The sequence below is a fragment of the Semicossyphus pulcher genome, unplaced genomic scaffold (assembly GCF_022749685.1).
Source record: "Semicossyphus pulcher isolate SPU_LCO1_2020_fin unplaced genomic scaffold, fSemPul1.0.p SCAF_21, whole genome shotgun sequence".
In the NCBI taxonomy this organism is placed as follows: Eukaryota; Metazoa; Chordata; class Actinopteri; order Labriformes; family Labridae; genus Semicossyphus; species Semicossyphus pulcher.
Window position 1 is genome coordinate 7,602,831 of NW_027211695.1, and position 18,591 is coordinate 7,621,421.

General features: G+C 43.1%; 2 protein-coding genes across 2 annotated transcripts in view; both read right to left on the bottom strand.

The window, feature by feature from the left end:
- The window catches only part of kcnip4a (potassium voltage-gated channel interacting protein 4a), a 158,549-nt gene extending 155,081 nt beyond the window's left edge, over positions 1–3,468 (bottom strand). The window contains exon 1 of the mRNA XM_069672099.1: positions 3,408–3,468. Within this exon, the coding sequence (XP_069528200.1) occupies positions 3,408–3,468 (61 nt within the window). The remainder of the gene's footprint in view (positions 1–3,407) is intronic.
- An 8,239-nt stretch (positions 3,469–11,707) lies between these two features.
- Positions 11,708–18,591, bottom strand: part of adgra3 (adhesion G protein-coupled receptor A3) — a 33,867-nt gene continuing 26,983 nt past the window's right edge. Inside the window, exons 12-19 of the mRNA XM_069672662.1 lie at positions 18,340–18,504; positions 17,999–18,206; positions 17,696–17,904; positions 16,880–17,004; positions 16,457–16,580; positions 15,788–15,933; positions 13,944–14,039; positions 11,708–13,414 (exon numbers count right to left, since the gene is read on the bottom strand). Of these exons, the coding sequence (XP_069528763.1) occupies positions 11,986–13,414; positions 13,944–14,039; positions 15,788–15,933; positions 16,457–16,580; positions 16,880–17,004; positions 17,696–17,904; positions 17,999–18,206; positions 18,340–18,504 (2,502 nt within the window). The 3' untranslated portion in view covers positions 11,708–11,985. The remainder of the gene's footprint in view (positions 13,415–13,943; positions 14,040–15,787; positions 15,934–16,456; positions 16,581–16,879; positions 17,005–17,695; positions 17,905–17,998; positions 18,207–18,339; positions 18,505–18,591) is intronic.

The following is an 18,591-nucleotide window of genomic DNA, read 5'->3' on the forward strand; positions in this document are numbered from 1 at the left end:
TACTACGGAAACAGTGATCGCAGACGGACTCTTTTTATTGTGTGTGCGGCCATGAATATTTAAGTTAGTTTTGCACTGATGTTTACGTTACGCTTTGTTAGCACTGGCTTTGGCCGCGAGTGTATTTTCGGCATGTTGTTATACCTGTGTGGTTTTGTTCTTTCGCGCTGTTAGGCACAAGTTGAAGCCAAGTTCGTTTAATCAAAACCATGAGCCAGATGTACACAAATGGACTAAAAATCTGAAACTGGAAAAAAAGTATATAATCTGTGTAATTCATTCAATTGTTAAAATTGTGTTGACTGCTGTGCGTTGCAATGCACGCTGGGTGTTGTAGGAATGTAGAATGGGCAAAACCATGAAACTTTCTCCACAGCTATGGTGCCAATTTCAAATTGCTTCTATCGATTATATTGAACACAAGCTTTGACGGACAGTGGGTGAATTGCTCCTTTAAATACACGATAGTGGAATGCATCATAACTAATACAATTCACGGAAAAAAATGCAGATTATTGTAAAGAGAAGGGAAGGTGTTAAAACTTGGGGAATACACACAGATTTGGCTGTGTTTTAAGGGGTCAAAACTTCATAGATTTTGCACTTCAATGACCTTTGGCATTACATTCTTATGTCTAAAATCGACTGAAACACTGACTTTTCTTTTCAGAATAATTTACCTTCAATTTTAAACGTTGGGAGTCGACTCAGGAAGATCTCAGTTTCGTTCTCTTTGGCGGCACCTATGGCAATAAACGGTAATTGCGGGGGCACACTTCCCAGATATCCAGACAGTGTTGCATTTTCCAGGGGCGAATTGCTCCTTTAAGGCCATCTTCACACGGTGAGCGTTATCTGGGCACAATCATGTCACCAAACTGAAGTTGAAAAGAGAAAGTGGTTGCGTTTTTGTCCGAACACGCTGATGTCAGAATGAAGGTTGTTGCACTGAAAGTCAAAGTACTTAAGACACAAGCTCAAACATTAAAATCCTGACTCAGTAATGATGTCCTAAACATCGATTACTTCAGAAGGGTCTGTTTGTGTACTCTAGAAGTCGTATGCAAATCTGTGAGTGACCTTTTAGACCTCTAACTCGAACACAACTGGTGTACTAACTTTGCATATAAGATTGAGTCCTAACTGACAATAATCTACAAAAGTTGTAACTAGTTCTGTTAGAAATATTATGCATGTAGGAGGCGAAACATAAGCTGAAGTAATTAAATGCAAATGAGAGTAAATGAAGCATTGATTCAGCTATGAAGTAATGCCTTATGGTAACATTTTTACTGTCTGTTTTATTACCCAGTGTTGTTTAGTACTGTGCAAGGCCCTGCGTATACAATATGAGGCGAAATTAGAAATGATAAGTCATAATGACAGAAAAGAAAAGAGGACATCCAGCCGACAATGGACACAGCTTGTCCTACGACAGTTTAAGAGCAAAACATGGAGCTAGCCGTGGTGCTGAAAGCAGCTCATTCGGAACAGTAAACCTTCCGGGGCTGCGTTCCACATATCGCATGTCTGAAACTCAGGGAGACGGTACTAAAGGAGAGAAATGTCTAGGGGAGCCTTGAGCAGGCAGAGACAGAAGTTACAATGGTGATCTGAGAGAGCTCCAAGGCACTGATGCAAAGAATCGCCGCACCGAGGAAGCAGCTCCTGGGAGGATCAGCTCATGGCTGGGTGGCTGTAGCATTTTTTGTGGGCGATCGTTACATTTTAAGATTTTCCCGGAGATGGAGAATGATGTGGTTGCCCGCTGGGGACAAAGCGATGGGAGCTTAAGGGTGTTTAGGAAAGATAAAAGGTTGAAGAGTTAGGGGGGAAATATTGCTTTAGTAAGAATTCTCTCCAAGAATCAGTGACCCTTCATAGACCTTGGTCTGGATTGACAGTAACAACGAGAAAAAGAGACTATGTGTTCCTCGCTGCTGGAGGAAAACTAGTCTAAACCCCTGACCTTTAAGAATAAGTACAAATCCAAGTAAACAGGCATTTTCTGTTGGAAAATAAGCTACTTTTAGGCAGAGAACAGCATTAAATACCCTTCAATAGCCGACACTGATACTGCAGTATAATATAAGGGAGAAATAAAGACAACAGACACCGTAACAGACGTCTACACTACAACTATAGCAGCCAGAGTCTCATTAGTTGGCATGCATTTTACCAGTTAATGGCAGTTATTATAGCAGTTGCACACAACATTGTTTTCCATATTTCACGCTCTGGGTGAGGGCTATTAATGGGAATAATTGAATAAAACATTTGCCGTGAGAAATACACCTCTCGACAGCTCAAATCTGTTTAAACCTTGAAGGCATGAGTCATATCCTTAACAAAGGTAATTAGAAGTCTATTAGGTGTGCAAACAAACATTAACCTGAACCAGGGATGATGAGTACTTAACGGCTCTTCTGGCTCCGAGAGAGGTAGTGATGAGGAGCCTGAGGGGAAACCTATGGACTATAACTGAGTGATCATTATTCTGGATGCAGGCCAAGTGCTGAGGAGGGGGGAATTCAGAAGAGGATTTGTACAAGTGAAATTCATTATGCTGTTTTTTCTTTTTAACTGGAGTGCTGTGCCAACATACTTAAATTCAGTTACCACAAGTTGCTACAACAGTCTCTTGTATAAATAGAGCAGCCACAGGGGAGTATCTATATTGCCAGAGGCATTTTTAAACCTTAATAACGCTAACATTTTAATGCCTTGCAAATACAGCAAGAAAAACAACAAAAATTGCAGCTGCCAGGTGTAATTGACCAAAGTTGCCCATACAAAGACCTAATATCGACCATATTACTTTCAAGAGAAGGCAAAAGTCCAGACATGACTACAGTTACCTCTAAGACACAAACAAGCGTGAGAAATATACATTGCAAAAGCATGCAAGTTCAACTTTAGCATGAGAAACAATTAAGCCAAACTCCATTAAAAAAATCCTCATTTTAATGTTGCCTTTCAACAGCTTACTATAAAGCGACTACATACCTACCTACACAATTAATTTATTGTCGAAAAGTAATTAATAGTAGGGGTAAAACCCCGTCAGTAAATATGAACTTTTTCAATTGACATACATTGCTAAATTAACGTGCGTAAAATACGGTAACGTGGTGTTAACAGTTACAAAGTTGTTATTTTATCAAATGCATGTGTTTTTGTTGCCTTAATCACAAGCCGAATCAAGAAGTGGTCTTATTATTTCAAAATTTTGAAGTTATATCGTACCAGGTTCATATTTGACTCATAAGCTAGGCAACAGACTAATAAATTGCATTTCTTACGGTAGGAGTTCTGCCTAACGATTTCTCCATGCAAGACAAATCAGTGCAGACCCATAAATCACTAAAATCCCGGGGCACGCGCCAAACATGCGATCTCTGTCCTACCAGGTGAAGAAACAGCAGCATCCACGCGGGCAGAAATGGTCTCCACTCTCTTTGCGTCCATAGTTTTATCCGTAGTTAGACTTTTCCTCGGTCGAAGAGGAGCCTCGTTTCAGTTGCAGGAGCTCGTCTGCGCTCAGTTGTAAACGGCTGGTACTAGTTGCTGCTCTTCCAACTCCCAAGTTTTGCTCGCTGAGAGAGCGCGCGCCCTGGAACGCTGCTTGTTAACGCCGTTCTCGGCGGGAGCGCGCATGCGTGAGTGTTGATGATGTGTGAGTCTGTTTGATCCAAGTGTTGTGTTCAAGAAAATAGGCCTGCCTGGGGTTGATAATGTTTCACGATGTGTTTGGCTGAAAGTATAAGTCGTCATTGATTGGTTGTTTTGATTGTTTTAATAAGTTAAAACTAAAGTAAACTAAAAATTCCACGCATTTAACAACAACTTTCTTTCCTTTTTTATTATTTGTGTTACTTAATGGTATTTCAAGGGGTTCTAAAGAGCCATTTTGGGATTCAGTGTGGTTACCTTTTACATTATGTGTCAACATACATCCGTGTGCATTTAATCTAGGCCACAGTTAGCTCTGACCAGCTCACTGACTGGATTCCATGTGTGCAGATATTGGGTACAACAGCACTGGGTCTTTTAACTATAATGTATCACTATATGCTTCAGGTGTTCTGAATAGCATTAATACTAACGTTAAAGCAATCATTTTCCCGTTAGTATATCTCAGGACTGCACTCAGCAGATCCAATCCCCTGGCATAGAGTTTGTGGTGTTTCTTTTACAGTGCGGTTTGTTTGGCATGCCATAAACTAGATTAAACTTTAAATAGTGTTTCCCGAAGTGTGGCTCAGGGACCAGTCTTTAACAGTGTTTTCATCTTAAATCTCTCTACTATCCCTACTCACCACAAACAGTTTAGACAGTTACATAAGTCTGCAGCAAGTCAAAACACATCGGGATGCTGCCTGGTAAAATGAGAGTCTGCAGACAAGTACTTCCCGTAGAAGCACACAGCACTCTCTCTCCTTCTCCGTCTCTCTTGAACAAACTGCGGTATAAACAATTTGTCGGCTGATGGGCAGAGTAGTATGTCTGTGGAGGTTTTCCACTCACACTGTATTGCCACAATGGAACAAGCCGAATACAGATAACAATAAAGCCTAGGATGAAAAGATAAACCCGCAATAAATCAGATATCGGCTTAGCGAGCCCAGACGACTGTCAGCTCTTTTGAAAATTAGAACATTTTTAACAACGGCTGTTTCACGGCAGCGAAGGAGGAGAGTTTGCAAAGGATTACAGAGCTGTCTCCCAAGAATACCACAAAGGATAAAGTTTCCTATCTAAGCAAACACTCTGTTCAGGTAAACACAACAGACAGCTTTAGACAAATCATCAAACAGAAGGCCATTCACTCAGATGGTATTACGGGAAATTGCTGACACTTCTCAAAAGCAGGAGCTTCTCCCTTAAACGGGTTTGATGTTTGTGTTACAGCAAGGTTCAAAGTAGCTTCTTGCTCTAAGGAATATTTTTAGAAATAATTATTTCTGGAATATAGCTGACATGAATCAAATGCAGCTGATAAAGGACAGTAGATCTTCCACATAGGCCTAGGTGACTTCAGTAATGAGATTAAAAGGGAATGAAGGGACTTTATTTAGTGTCAGTGATACGTCAAGACAAATGTTAGTCAAGGTAAAGGTGCAGTTTGCGAGATAATTTATTCATTATTTTCATGTCCCGTAATCATAGCACTATTCAAAATGTTTAATCAAATCTGAAAACTACTTTGGGATCATAACAAACAACTGTAATTAAATCTGTTAATTTCTTAAAGCAAGCCTGTTTCACTTCATGGATGTGGATTATAAAGGCTTAAGAATCATGTTACATTAGCACATGTATCAAAGAGTAACAAAGTGAGTGACCAGGCCCAGTGATTGTGTATTTCTATGTGACGTTTTCTAATGTTAGTTTACATTAGCACCTGTTAGCTAACAGTCATACCCAGCCGTGCTGTAGCAGCCAACATTCTGTTTCATTCATTCAGAAAGGGTGTGTTATATCATCATGAATTACACTTTTCATTTGAAAGAAGCTGCCTGTCGTGTTTTTGTTGTCATAAGTTACGTAAAAACATCACACGGCATTTTGGCATTTTGTAGTACGATGTGACATGGTTGTTGCATTCTGTTACTTGTATCTTAGCATAATTTTTGTTCCATGTATGATTTCAATTTGCATGTTTACAAAGGTTTGACATTTTGAAAGATGTACTAATTTCCTTACCAGTAGAAAGTTAGATAAGAAGATCAATATAGCTCTCATGTCTCAAGCTAAATATCTAGGCAGCCGCTATTTAGCTTAGCTTAGCAAAAAGAAAACTGAAAACTGGGAAGTGTAGGCCAGTCAAACTTGAGAAAATAAGCTTACCACCCCCGACAAAACATTCAAAATAACACAATATATTTTGTTTGTATAACCCGAACAACAATGAACTGTATATATAACAATTATTTGGGGGGTAGGCTACTTAGTTAACTGTGTCATACTGTTTTAGAATATATGCTTGGCTAAGCTAATAAGTTGGCTAACAAAAAGAGCTCACAAAATGAAGTGTAAATATAACAATTATACGTGGGGTACTTAGCTAACTGTGTCATCCTGTTTCCGAATATGTGCAAGGCTTAGCTATCAGTTGGCTAACCAAAATAGCTAACAAAAATTAGGTGTAAATAAAACAATTAAACGGGGGGTATATTAAGCTAACTGTGTCCCGTCTCGTGTCCTATGTGCTAGGCTTAGCTAACCAGTTGACCGTAGCCTGGCAATTGACAGACAGATAGAAAAGTATTAGCTTCACATTTGACTCCACCCCATAAAGTTATTATGTTTGTCCTAAATTTATTTGATCTTATGGCCTATTTTGTTGCTAGTTATAACTAGCTAGCTTTCTGTAATGTTACATTGTTTAATGTTAAGCTAACCAGCACACTGCAGCCTTACATTTGGCCAACATAGGAGCGTTAGCTTCAAATGTTCCTCTCTAGCAGAGAGCATAAATGTATTTCCCAAAATGTTTAGGTTTTGTTCTTTTTCTAAAGTGATATGATATTGTATATTGCAGTTAGCTAAATAATATTTTGTACTCAAGGTGTGTGTGTGCCTTACCGGAAAGTCTCATTTTGACTTACTCTACTTGGAAAAGACAAATGCATTCCATTTGACAACCTTCACTGTCCAACATGTGTGTGTTTGAGAGCGCTCTACTGTCTGCAGCTGTCAACGTGAACAATGACTGATAGTGTTTTTGAGGTGGCTATAAATAACAGAGCACCTGGACAGAAAGATGAAGCCAAAATGTACTCAGACACACTGGCACAGGTAGATGGATGGCAATGCGAGGGCATTAATGAGAGCACAGGTCCACCGACACATGGGGATGGGAGCTCTGCAGATGGCTTGATGTCATCATTATATGGCAGTGTGTGTATGTGTGTTTGTGTAACATTGGGAAAAAGATGGATATGGCATTAGAGAGTGACTGAACCTCATTTTTTCTACAGAATTAAAACTTTTATCCACAAAAGTTCTGTTATTATAGCGTGTAATTTAATTCCAGGTTGCCTGAATACAAAGAAGAAATTATCATTGAAAAGGTTTCGATGTGGAAAACTATTTCGATACACACACATTCAAATGAGATTCTGATCAAATGATATCAAACCAGAAGCACAGCCCTCCTCATACTCTCTCCCATGAGATCAATGAGCATCTATTTCTGTCCTCCCCTCTGATGGTGCCCGAAGTTTAATCATGATATATTTTGGTTTGCACAAGGTCTCTGCGCCGTGTTTAATGAGAGGCCTGTGCTGATATTAGAATTCCATTGCTTGGATTCATTTAAACACACAGTTAAAACATTAGCATAATATCAACGGTGCTTGGAAACCGCTGCAGGTTAAGGCCGAGTTTTTCTGGTACCCAAAAATAGTATATGAGGGCGGAATTGTAACGTAATTTAACAGGAGGAAATTGCAATCTTCCAACAATGACAGGCAGATCATCGATTTACACCATCATTTAAGATGGCACTTCCACCAAGGAGTCCTTTACTGTTACCAGAGAGTGTAATTCAGAGGTAATAATTCTGCATCTCTCTGGTTTTGTCTTTGAGAAGTGATGGGACTATAAAACGTGAGATTGAACTTGAAGGACACAGTGACTGAGTTTTAGCCCTTTAACTTCCGTATAGTCGGCGTACCACAGGCCAGACAATGAATAACTACAATCTGACTTGCCTTTACATTTAAGTGGCCGTTAGCTGTGACCATAAGGATGGTAAACTAGGGCCAAAGGTCACTTAAGTGCAATGTATTAAGTGTTTTAGACCTGAAAGTGATAATCTCAAGGATTTTCATTTAAATAAATATCTGTTAAGTCACTATCACCGAATTAGGTAACATAATGGCGATTGAGCCGATGGCCCACTGATGAAAGCCTTTGAATTTGCAGTATAACAGACTGGGTGTCGGTGACATTTGTGGAATAAATCACAAGCAGCGCCCAGTTAGTGACGCGTTTTTCATCACCCAGCAGTGGTTGGTCTGCCAGAGAGGGTAGGAGGAGCTAAGCGGCTGCTTTTCCGGTCTCTGCAAGTGTTGCGAGTAAACAGTAATCTACTATGGCTGAACAAACAAAGAAAAGATGGATGACTACAGATACAACTTCAAAAATAAGTGAGAATCCAAAGAAAAAGAAACAAATTCGACGCTCAGATGAAGGCAAACAGTCTAAAAAGTAAAGTGACCGTCAGCGAGGAAAATCCAGAGTTACAACCGGAGCCAACCGTGGACGTCACACATGCAACACTGTCTGGATGTCTGGCAAGTGTGCTCCCGCAATTACCATTTATCGCCACAGGTGCCGCCAAAGAGAACGAAACTGAGATTTTCAAGACTGCCACTTTATAAGAACATTAATCCAGTGTCAAAGGTAACTAAAGTGCAAAATCAATGAAGTTTCTGACCCCTTAAAAACACCACCAAACCTGAGTGTATTCCCAAGGTTTTAACACCCTCCCTTCTCTTTACAATAATCTGCATTTGCCGTGAATTGTATTAGTTTTGACGCATTCCACTATCATGTATTTAAAGGAGCAATTCGCCCACTGTCGGTCAAAGCTGGTGATCTCTGTAATCGACTGAAGCAATAATATTTTAAATTGGTGCCATAGCTTTGGAGAAAGTTGTACAAACAGCTTGTGGATTTCGCCCATTCTACATTCCTACAACACCCAGCATGAATTGCGCCCCTCCCTCTGAAAGGATTTTTTTTCTACCATAATGGCATTAGCTCATGATAGGACTGAGGTTGAAAATCAGTGAACTGGCCCTTTAAATTAGATACATTAAGTTGAAAAGGAATGTTTCTGTATTTCTGATTTCATTGCCCTTAAATGCCTCGTGCGCAGTATCAGCATAAAAACCAAGTTGTCGTCCCAGAGAGCGAAACTGCAGACAGTTATGTGCTTTGGCGAGGAAGTAAGTAAGCCATTTCTGAGGTATAAAAAAAGTAGCAATTAATATAAATAACGACAAAGTGTCAAGTTTAACCAGCATGCATTTTTCTTTGAAAGTCGCAAAGTATTATGTAACTGTGTGTGCAGAATGTCGAAGTGCTTAACATTAGCAAAAGCCCTGACCTTAGCGAAAACACACCTCGCATACTGATGCCTCATTTGCACGCATTTAAATAAGGTCCACATAAACTTCCCAAACTACATAAATTCCCCAATTACCGCTGCAGACAGCTGCTTGACAGTGACGGCCATCATCATAAAACCATGGATGCTAATTAATGCTTTCATCTATATGTCAGGCCTGCGAGGTTTTGGGGGGGTGATTAGCAGGTAAAAAAAAAATGGTTCCCCTGGACAGCACGAGCCACCTAATTATAATCAGCACAGTCAGATGGCTTCACTCTCCAAGTAGTATCAATCTTCATTGCGGTGGCAAGTTTCCACAACAGAGGCAGATGCTCCCTTCAGGCGCCACAAGCAGCGATCGGAAAATGTAAACAACACATCACTTGTCTGATTTTCGAAGTCGCTGAGCCTCCTGCTTGGGAACTGCTGTGCTGTATCTGAAAATAGCCGGTGTATTTGGTGCTTTGAGGTGTCACAGATAATAAATCAGAGATGAGAGGATCATATTTAAAGATTAAAAGACGTTTAAAAGAGACTAAGAAAAGATCTAAATGGCTTAATTTACAATCGATTTCTGCCCAAGGTGTCCCTCTGATCTCCTCGCAGAGATACAATCAGTTTATTTGCCTTGATGAGCTCCTTCCCCCCCACACACAAACATCCTCACATTGTCATTCCCGCCTCACCGATGACCCCAGATGATTCTTCTAACAGACGGCCCCCGCTAAGAACCTCCGCAATTACTTGAAGATCACTCTTTCATGCCTGCAGGGAATCAGCGAGGCCGCCACCAATCAAGGCCGTAACTGCTCGCTACATAATTCAAAAGTCTTATTATAATTTGTCACATCCAAGATGGCCGGGCAATACATCTCTGCCTGGGTGAAATATGCCTTTTATTAATGTGCTGTTAATGAGAAAGTGGAGCTGTTGGAGCAAGGCTTTGTCTCTGCCTCCTCGGCGACTGGAATGATCAGTGGGCGTCGATTAGCGACCGCTTCTTTGAATTGCAGCATGACCTTCACAATTTAAGATCGCTAGTAAGAAGACATGATAATCATATCGCAAAGTGCTTCCGCTAACTAAACATTTCATGTACATATGTGCATTGTTAAGGCCTTGTACTTGAATTTTTCAGTTTTCTACCACTTCAAATACTAAACTTAATGTCACAAAATATCTTCCACTTTTCTTCTCTTCTTCTTTTCTTATGTTCTTCCTATGATGTTTAATAAATATGTAAATGAGATCTTGAGTTATTAAATATGTTTAGTGGAGTCAAAACGACAAATCTTTCTCTGAAATGACGATGAAAACCTTAAAATTATTCCAATTTAATAAATGTACTTTGTTAAAGAGGGGGTGTTATGCTGTTTCACAGTTTAAGACATATAATGTTGGATGTCCGGACGAAACGTGGGTGAAGTTTCAAATCTGTAGGTCAAAGTATGTTGGAGTAATCCCCAGGCTTAGCCTGCACTTTGTGATGTCACAAAGTGCAGCCTCAGCAGGCTTCAGAGAGTTGGCCGATCAGAAGAAAGCAGGCTTGTACAGGCGGGGTTTCTTAAAGGGACAGAGCTGACTGTGAGAGAGTTTTTGTCATTGTAAATTATGCTAAGCTACTCCACAGGTATCACTGAAATATGAAGCTTGAAATTAGCATGATACCCCCCCTTTAAGTTCTCGAATTTCTTTACTTAAAATATATCAGAAGCTTATTAATACAGCTGTTTCCTCTTTAATTATCTCATCATCCCGAACAATTATATTATGATCCTTTAGAAATGTCAAACCTTCACCTAAAGGAACACTTTTGGTTTTTTTGGTACATTTTGCTGATAATATTTTTTAAAACTTTGACATTGTTGTATTGGTACTTTTACAAAAGTTTTACTTCAGGGTCTGAATGTTTCTTCCCCCAGTATCAGTTTCCCTTAAACTCTACAAACACAGAAAACTGATTCTCTGTCAGACTTGAACAAATAAATGTTGACACAACCACCAACTCAAACGCATCCAGTCTGAAAAAGTCACAACACATTTCCAGAGTATTCAGCAGCCAAACTTACACCATACTCTTGTCTGTTCTTTGCTCACTACCCAACAGAGATGTCAAGCTGCGAGTGGGACTCCAGTTCAGCCGTCTGCTGGGGGGGATGGAGAATGGAAGGAGCCGGGAGGAGGAAGAAGTTACATTCCTCTCATTATCTGTTATTCTCATGGCTGCTTCACTTTGCCCTGCGAGTCGGCTGTCAATCAAAGCGCGGGCATCAAGTCGGCGGGAGCCCTGAATGTGCGCTGCGCCCGTCAAATCTGCCAGCAGGCGGGGAGAAAACACCTACGGAGCCCAGAGCCACAGCAACATGCAATTAAAGTGCCGCTCCGCTGCAGAGAGAGGACCCTGAGGCCACCTGAAGGTCAGCGAGAAACCCAATTACCAGCTTGTCATATAATGTCAGCGAGAGTAACTCTTTGAAACAAAACAGCTCTGACTCACCTTTGCGACGGCTGCGGAGACCTGCAAGGATTGTGGGTCATATCAAGAATAAAAACAGTCAATGTGTAAACTGAACTTTTGTTTTATTATTGTTGGAGCAAACTAGAGAATGGAAAAAAAACTCCCCCGGGGGAGGAGAGAGGGTGAGTATTCACAGGGCCACAGCTCAGACCATGCAGCTTCATGTACAGAACTCTTACATGGCAGAAAAAAGGATTAAAAGTTATAAAAATAGAACATTTAAAACATATCTACAAAGACAGTTCAGTGGCAGAAATGGTTTGATTGTACATAAATAAAAAAGTACAATCAAAAAACAAAACATTTCACAGTTTAAAGGCAGTCTTTGGGACGGAAACTGTCGCTACACAGTAGTTTCATGTTTCCACAGGCCGGTCTTTATGCTGGCTGGAGTCTCTGTGCTAATCAAAGGCACTGTCTGCCCGTTCTCCTTAAGTGTGCCGCCGTTTTGAGTGACCAGATTCAGCCCATACGACTTGGCTTGGCTTTCTAATTCTGTGCTGTCAGGCTGCTGTACAGCAGCGGAGTCTTTACTCGAGCTGGACGCCGCAGGAGTCGCCTCCCGATCGGTCTCTACTGTCACCACCGACCCGTTCCCCAGGGTGCTTCCGCCGCCTTTATCTGCGTAGCGCGAGCGGCGCGGCAGGCTGGCGCTGTCGCTGCTGTCCTGCTGCATCTGGCTCTGATGCCGCTCCCTGTAGGCCATGTAGGCGGCTCGGCGGCTGTTGCGTGCCGCCATGTCGTAATGGTGGCGCCTGTGGGGGGCGCTCTGCACGCTGCCGTCCACGCTGGTGGGGACGTCGTAGGCGTACTCTCGCAGCACAGTGAGGCGGCTCGCTCTGTGCGCTCTTGCTCTGTTTTTGTGATGCCTGCTCGTGTGGCCGTTCGGGGCGGTTGCTGGGTTGTTGATGTTGTTCATCGGGCGGAACTGCACCTCGACGGGCGCTACGTGCATTTTTATTTCATTGTCTATTGAATGTTCAGTCAGGCTGTTGTCCAAAACGGCGGCGCCGTTTGCCGTCACAGGTGCTGAGACGGACTTACACTGAGCTGCCTCTGCGTGCAGATTGGTCAGTTTGCTGCCGTGGGCGGAGTTGCGCATGCTTGGCGCGCTCTTGTTTGTGTAGGAGGAGTCCGCACTGCTGTGGCCGCACTTTGACGACTCCCCATCCGGCTTGTCAGCAGATCCTGCGGTGGATGTCAAAGCGACGCCCGGCTGAGGCAGAAGCACATCCTCCTGGGCGGAGTAGGCTCGCCTTCCAGAGCAACAAGCCTGCGACCAATAGCGCCTCATATCCTGCCTGTTGACACAGTGATGAGCCACCATGAACGCCCCCAGAGCCAGCGCGGCCACCCCAAACAGGCAGGTGAACGCTAAATCAAAGGGGTGTTCCTGTGATACAGCCATGGCTCCAAACACCCAGAGGGCGGCGTAGAGGCCTAACGCCCCCGCTGCGCCCATCAGCTGAGCAGGGAAGGTGTGCTCGTTCTCCAAGGCCGACAGGGGCACGGCGTGAGGGGCGGACACGATGGAGGAGGAGGCGTCGTGAGGCTGGAGGTGAAGAGTGAGAGGGTGGGAGTCAGCGCCGGGCTCGGTGTTGGCTGGAGCGAGGTGCTGCTGCTCTTCGCTCGGCTCCTTGAGCTCGTAGCGGCGTTCGGGGTGGCGCCGCAACTGGAGCAGGATGCTGAGGAAGTACATGCAGTCCACGAAGATGATGAAGCCCACCGGGCCGTAAAAAGCCCCGATACTTGGCTCCCATGCCATCCAGCAGCTAGACAGAGAAGAGACAAGACAGGAGCGATCAAACACTTCATTATTAACTTTAAAAACTCTTTTAAAAACTTCATATTTACAGTAGCCGTCCCATTACTTTCAATAACAAAGGCTGGATTCATCTTTCTTGGTGGAAAATTAATTAAACTCCAAAGACTTCAGACAGATACGGGTCCAGATTTCTCAATTAGTCCGCCGCGTTGCACAATCTAAACAGCTGCCACTGTAGAAGAGGGAGGAGGGAGGGGGAGCTGGCTGTAAACTGGCAGCAGTTGCGTGTTGCTTGGATGCACACACCGTTAATAGGCCTCCATAATCAGAACTTCGGGGAATAAACTTTTCCTGCTCTCATAAAAATATCCATTATTTACTAAAGCAACGCAGCCCGGCCGGTCGATAACTAGAACCAACTCCTCCCGAGGACGAGAACATCTCAGGGGAACGGATGCTTTATTGAGCAGATAAAATGACAGTGAATTATAATGAGCACAAACTGAGGGATTGCTCTTTACACACGGACGACTTACTATAGTGCATTGGCTCTGCTGCCGTAGTTTTTGATGTTGGCTGCTGCAGTGATGCCGCACACGATGATGGGTATCCCTCCGCCGATTAGGTAGAACCTTTAGGAGAGAGCACAGAGAGGTTGTTCTGCTTTAGTCTTCCTGTTTTGACACGTAGGAGTTCAGGCCTCGACAGTGACACCGTGTGGCAGTTTCACCAACAAACATGAGCACTAGAGACGAGTAAAAACTCACCTTTTCTCTCTTGAGGAAGGCATATCAATTAAAAACTGCAACATTATAACATTTCCAAACTTTCAATAACTTCCCCTGCACTCAGGCCATTTATTTGTGTTTTTAATTACCATCCTGTTTGTTGTGTTTGATACAAGATGCCACAGTAAGAGAAATAACCAGGTGTCTGAGCAGCAACAGCTGCCACTTCAAGTTGCCAACATGTCCAGCGATGAAAATACAACCACACACTTTTACCTCACATCTGTTGCAATGAAAGCTTGGTGGTGTCACACATCAGCAGTGTTCATTTTGGCTGAAGACGAAAATGCTCATTAATTAGTGTTATTAATAACATTTCTACCCTTTATAGTTTTCGTCGACAACATTTTAGTCAATAACATTGTCCAACATTTTCTCTCTTAAAAGTGGACATGTATTTTAGTTATGCAATCATATTTCTATTTTTCTAATGTGTTTTTGAATCACGTTGGTAAAGTTTGTTTCCTTATAAAAATTGTATACATATTTTAATTCAATTATTTTTCGTAGCCTCTCCTTCCTCCTGATACGAACAAGCCGTTTTGCCGTAAGGTTAGACCTTACCCACGATTGGCTGACAGTAGTTGGAGTGACCGCGTAGTGTGCGGACTGCGCTGTCTCCAAAGTTGTAGAAAACATGGCTGCTCTAGGATCTGTTATTCGGCCTTTATATGTACGAGCCAGAATCTCCAGGAGGTATCAGAATGGTACGTTGAAATCTTGACAACGACTTGACTACAAGGTAACAAGAAGGCAGCCTGAGGTAAATGACGGTGAATGACGATTGGTCGATTTCATGCGAAAGCAAGGTTCTACATAGAAACCTGCAGCTGTTCTGAGCGGCCCATTTCAGAGGCGACCTTTTTGAAAATGTCATTCTGGAAAAACACGGAATTATGCAGTTTTCACTGTGAAAAATAAACACAGAAAAATGTGAACAATATAGCCCCTTTAAGCTAATTAAATCAGCTTAATACAGGTTCAATCTGCTTGAAAGCGTTGCCTTTCATTCATTATTTCCTGACCATGTTCTCTACGAGCAATATAGAACCTCAGCTGAGGTTAAGTGTGGATATGGAAACTTCTGGAACGCTACATTACGTTACGCATGTAAAGCCACAGAACAAAGCCTTGCAGTTACAGTAGCACATGCTGCACATTCCTCTCTTGCCTTTTTTGCAGCAGCAGTGTTGGTTTTTACCTTAAAAACCTTTTATATATTCATCATCGCTTCTTATTTAAACAGTATGACTGAAGGAGACAGCCGATGATCGCTCCTTTTTGTGCAGACGAAGCGTCAAATGACGAATGCGAGCATGCACAGAGCCTGAAGCAGAGAGCCTGACAAAGTTCATAACCACCTTTGTGATACATGTTTGTTTTGCCTGCGCAAAATATGTATGGCCCCTCAACCAATTCAACCAGCTACAGGAATGCATCCCTTGTATTTTGAAAGACAGATTAGACACACAGTAGGGGAAAATATCATGGATCAAAAATCTATTTTTAGCTCGTCAACGTCTCCTCTTCATCATGGAAAAAAAAGTTGTTGACTACATTTACATTCACTATTTTCGATATCAACACTGTACCTCAGCATAGGCCGCGGCGGTGGCGGAGGTTCGTCCAGCTCCTCGTAGCGCTTGGCCTTTCGTGTCACCTGCTTGTAGATGTTGCGTGCCGTCACGCCCACCCACAGAGCCGTAGCGAGAGTTGAATAGTGCAGCAGGATGCCAACCTTAAAAAGAGATCGCACCATTATATATGTGACATTTAATAAAGCTGCAATTAATCTCCTCAGTTACAAAGTGAAAATGATGGAATGCAGTGCAGAGGAGGATCTTAAATGGCATCATAATCCTCCAGCAATTTTTCATCGAGCGTGTCATCATCAGCCTGAGCTGAAAAATCACCCAGTGAGATATGAATTAATGCCAGAGGGGATTTTATAAATAAACAAAAAGTTATCTGCCAAAACCTTCCATCCAGGTAGTTTGTGCGATGAAAAATGAAACAGTGAAGCGTCTGAGTGTAACGCACCATGAGAGGTGCTGCAGGATCGCCTCCAGCCACGGAAACAATCTACTGTATCTCTCTATGCATCTTTTACTGTTTCCACAAGTTTCAGGAGCCGAGCGAACTCAGCCAAAGGCGACTTCTTCAGTGTTTGTTCCTTGAAAACTTTTGTCTGACGGTTACATTGAGAGGGAACGCGCGCACAGCAGGGCAGCGGAAGGCGTGCGGGTGGTGTGTGTACTCACTGCTTGGCAGACGCTCGCATGTCGCGTCTGGTTTATGCCGCCTACGAAGACCCCGCAGGTGAGGGAGATGTGGAAGCAGAGGTTGACCAACATGTGCCAGAATTTGCGGCTCACGCGGACAGACCTGGAGTCACAGAGATGACAAATCACAGAGTTAAAAGTGGGAAAAATGTCTTGTGCAAGCTGTTCATACTTATGGACTGACAGGTGTTTATTTTGTCACTGATTTGGATGTTGGTAGGTTTTTATCATCCAGCAAGGTGTGGGTTATGTTGGCAATATTTCGAGGAGTGCTGCTGGTTTCAGACGATACTGAACCATAAATAAAAGTAGCCACAAAACATCTTGGGGCACACCCATAAAAAAAGAAACCCTGCAGGGTCGCACACAAAACATTAATGACAACTAAAAACGATGCCTTACCTGTGATGGTAGATGTAGCTGGTGATAACAGTGAGCAGGCAAAGAAGTAGTATGATAGTCGTGGCGTAGATGACGGGATGCAGGGGCTGGATGCTTGGAGCGAAATACTCCACGCTGCTGAGGTCCTGCATTAAAGATGGTAACCACTTCAATTGTTAACATGTCAAAACCAAAGAGTTATAATACTTATAGCTGCAAAGAGCCTAAAGTAAAGCACCCTGAGCTCTAGTGTAGTACATTTTCCTGGTTCAGTTTTGGTCTACAGAGCTAACGGCTCGTTCATACTGGAAGCGTGAGCAGAGCGTGACAGCTGCGTGGCGTGGCGGCTAAGGTCTTCACATTGGGTGCGTGTTAGCTGGGCTGATCCTGCCAGCCGTGTCTTCCTACATGAGTTTTACCTTAATAAAGGCCATAAACTATTTGAATATGTTCGCTTTATAAATGCCATTTAGATGTATTATATAAAGGAACGAATGAAGAGGCATCTGTGCAACTTTAAATAATAATTCGGCTAATAAACATATATATATATATTAATCACTCTTCACTCTAGCTGGCTGTTTGCCATATCCAGGGGTGGTTTCGGGTGTCTTAACAGAAAACGATGTTATTACATTACAAACAGGAACCTTAATTAGCACACAGCGAAAACAAGAGAGAGAGAGAGAGCTGGAGGGGTGGGTGTCGCATCAGAAGTAATAACGTCTGCAACCTGTTGTTATTTTTTCATGAGCAGCGGCGTGAACACTCCAACCTGTCTTCATGCATTTAAAATGAAGACGTCATACGACAAATATGAAGGAGGATTCAACCTACCATCAGCAGGCCGTAGTTGCCAAGAGAGTTGCAGGAGATGGTGGTGAAGTTGTCGTGGTGGTCCAGGATGCGGCAGCCGTCGCTCTGCCATCCTCCGTGGCCTCCCACCAGGCTGAAGTTCCAGGAGGCGGAGACGGCGTCCGAGCCGCGGGCGAAACGCCGCAAGGTGATGTTAACAGGTGTCCTCAGGACACGCATGGACATGCCATCTGATGGAAAACACATTGATAGGGATGTAAATCCTGCTATAAAGGTGTGCGTCTTCTCTCTGCATTAAAGAAAAGCACAAACATTAAGCCTCACCTATCTTGGCCATGATGACAGGGGTGGCCACACTCCTCCTCTTCCCTCCGTCGGCCAGTTGGGAGGAGTTACCGGTGGAGGGGAAAAACTTGCCGTTGCGGAAGCCCAGTAGATGGAGCTTGTAGACCGTGTCGTCTGCCTGCCCGGGGACTGCAGCCTGGGAGAAGAGAGACTGAGGGAGCTGCAGGGAAGCTTCAACAACGGTGCTCTACAGGGGAGACAGACATGAAACAGATATATGCTTTTGTTTTGATGATGTGAAGCATTTGAAGATTTGTTTAATGTGCTTACAAGCTACAAAAACATCTCCTGACAATAATAATAAGATCTTTGGAGCTGACCTTGTGCAGGATGCTGGAGAAGGAGCTGGTTGTGTTGCATTTGAAGGTGAGTTGGCGGTCCTGTCCTGTGCGCTCCGGGCTGAACCTCTGGAACAGCATGCAGGTCATGCCGTTCCAGTCGTTGGCCCTGACAGCGTGGGCCTCCAGTGCTATGTTGGGGGACGTCTGGAAGGACAAAGGGCATTATAAGCATAGGATGAAATCAAGATAAACACAGAAGACGTCCATTCATAATCAAAAGGCTGCAGATGC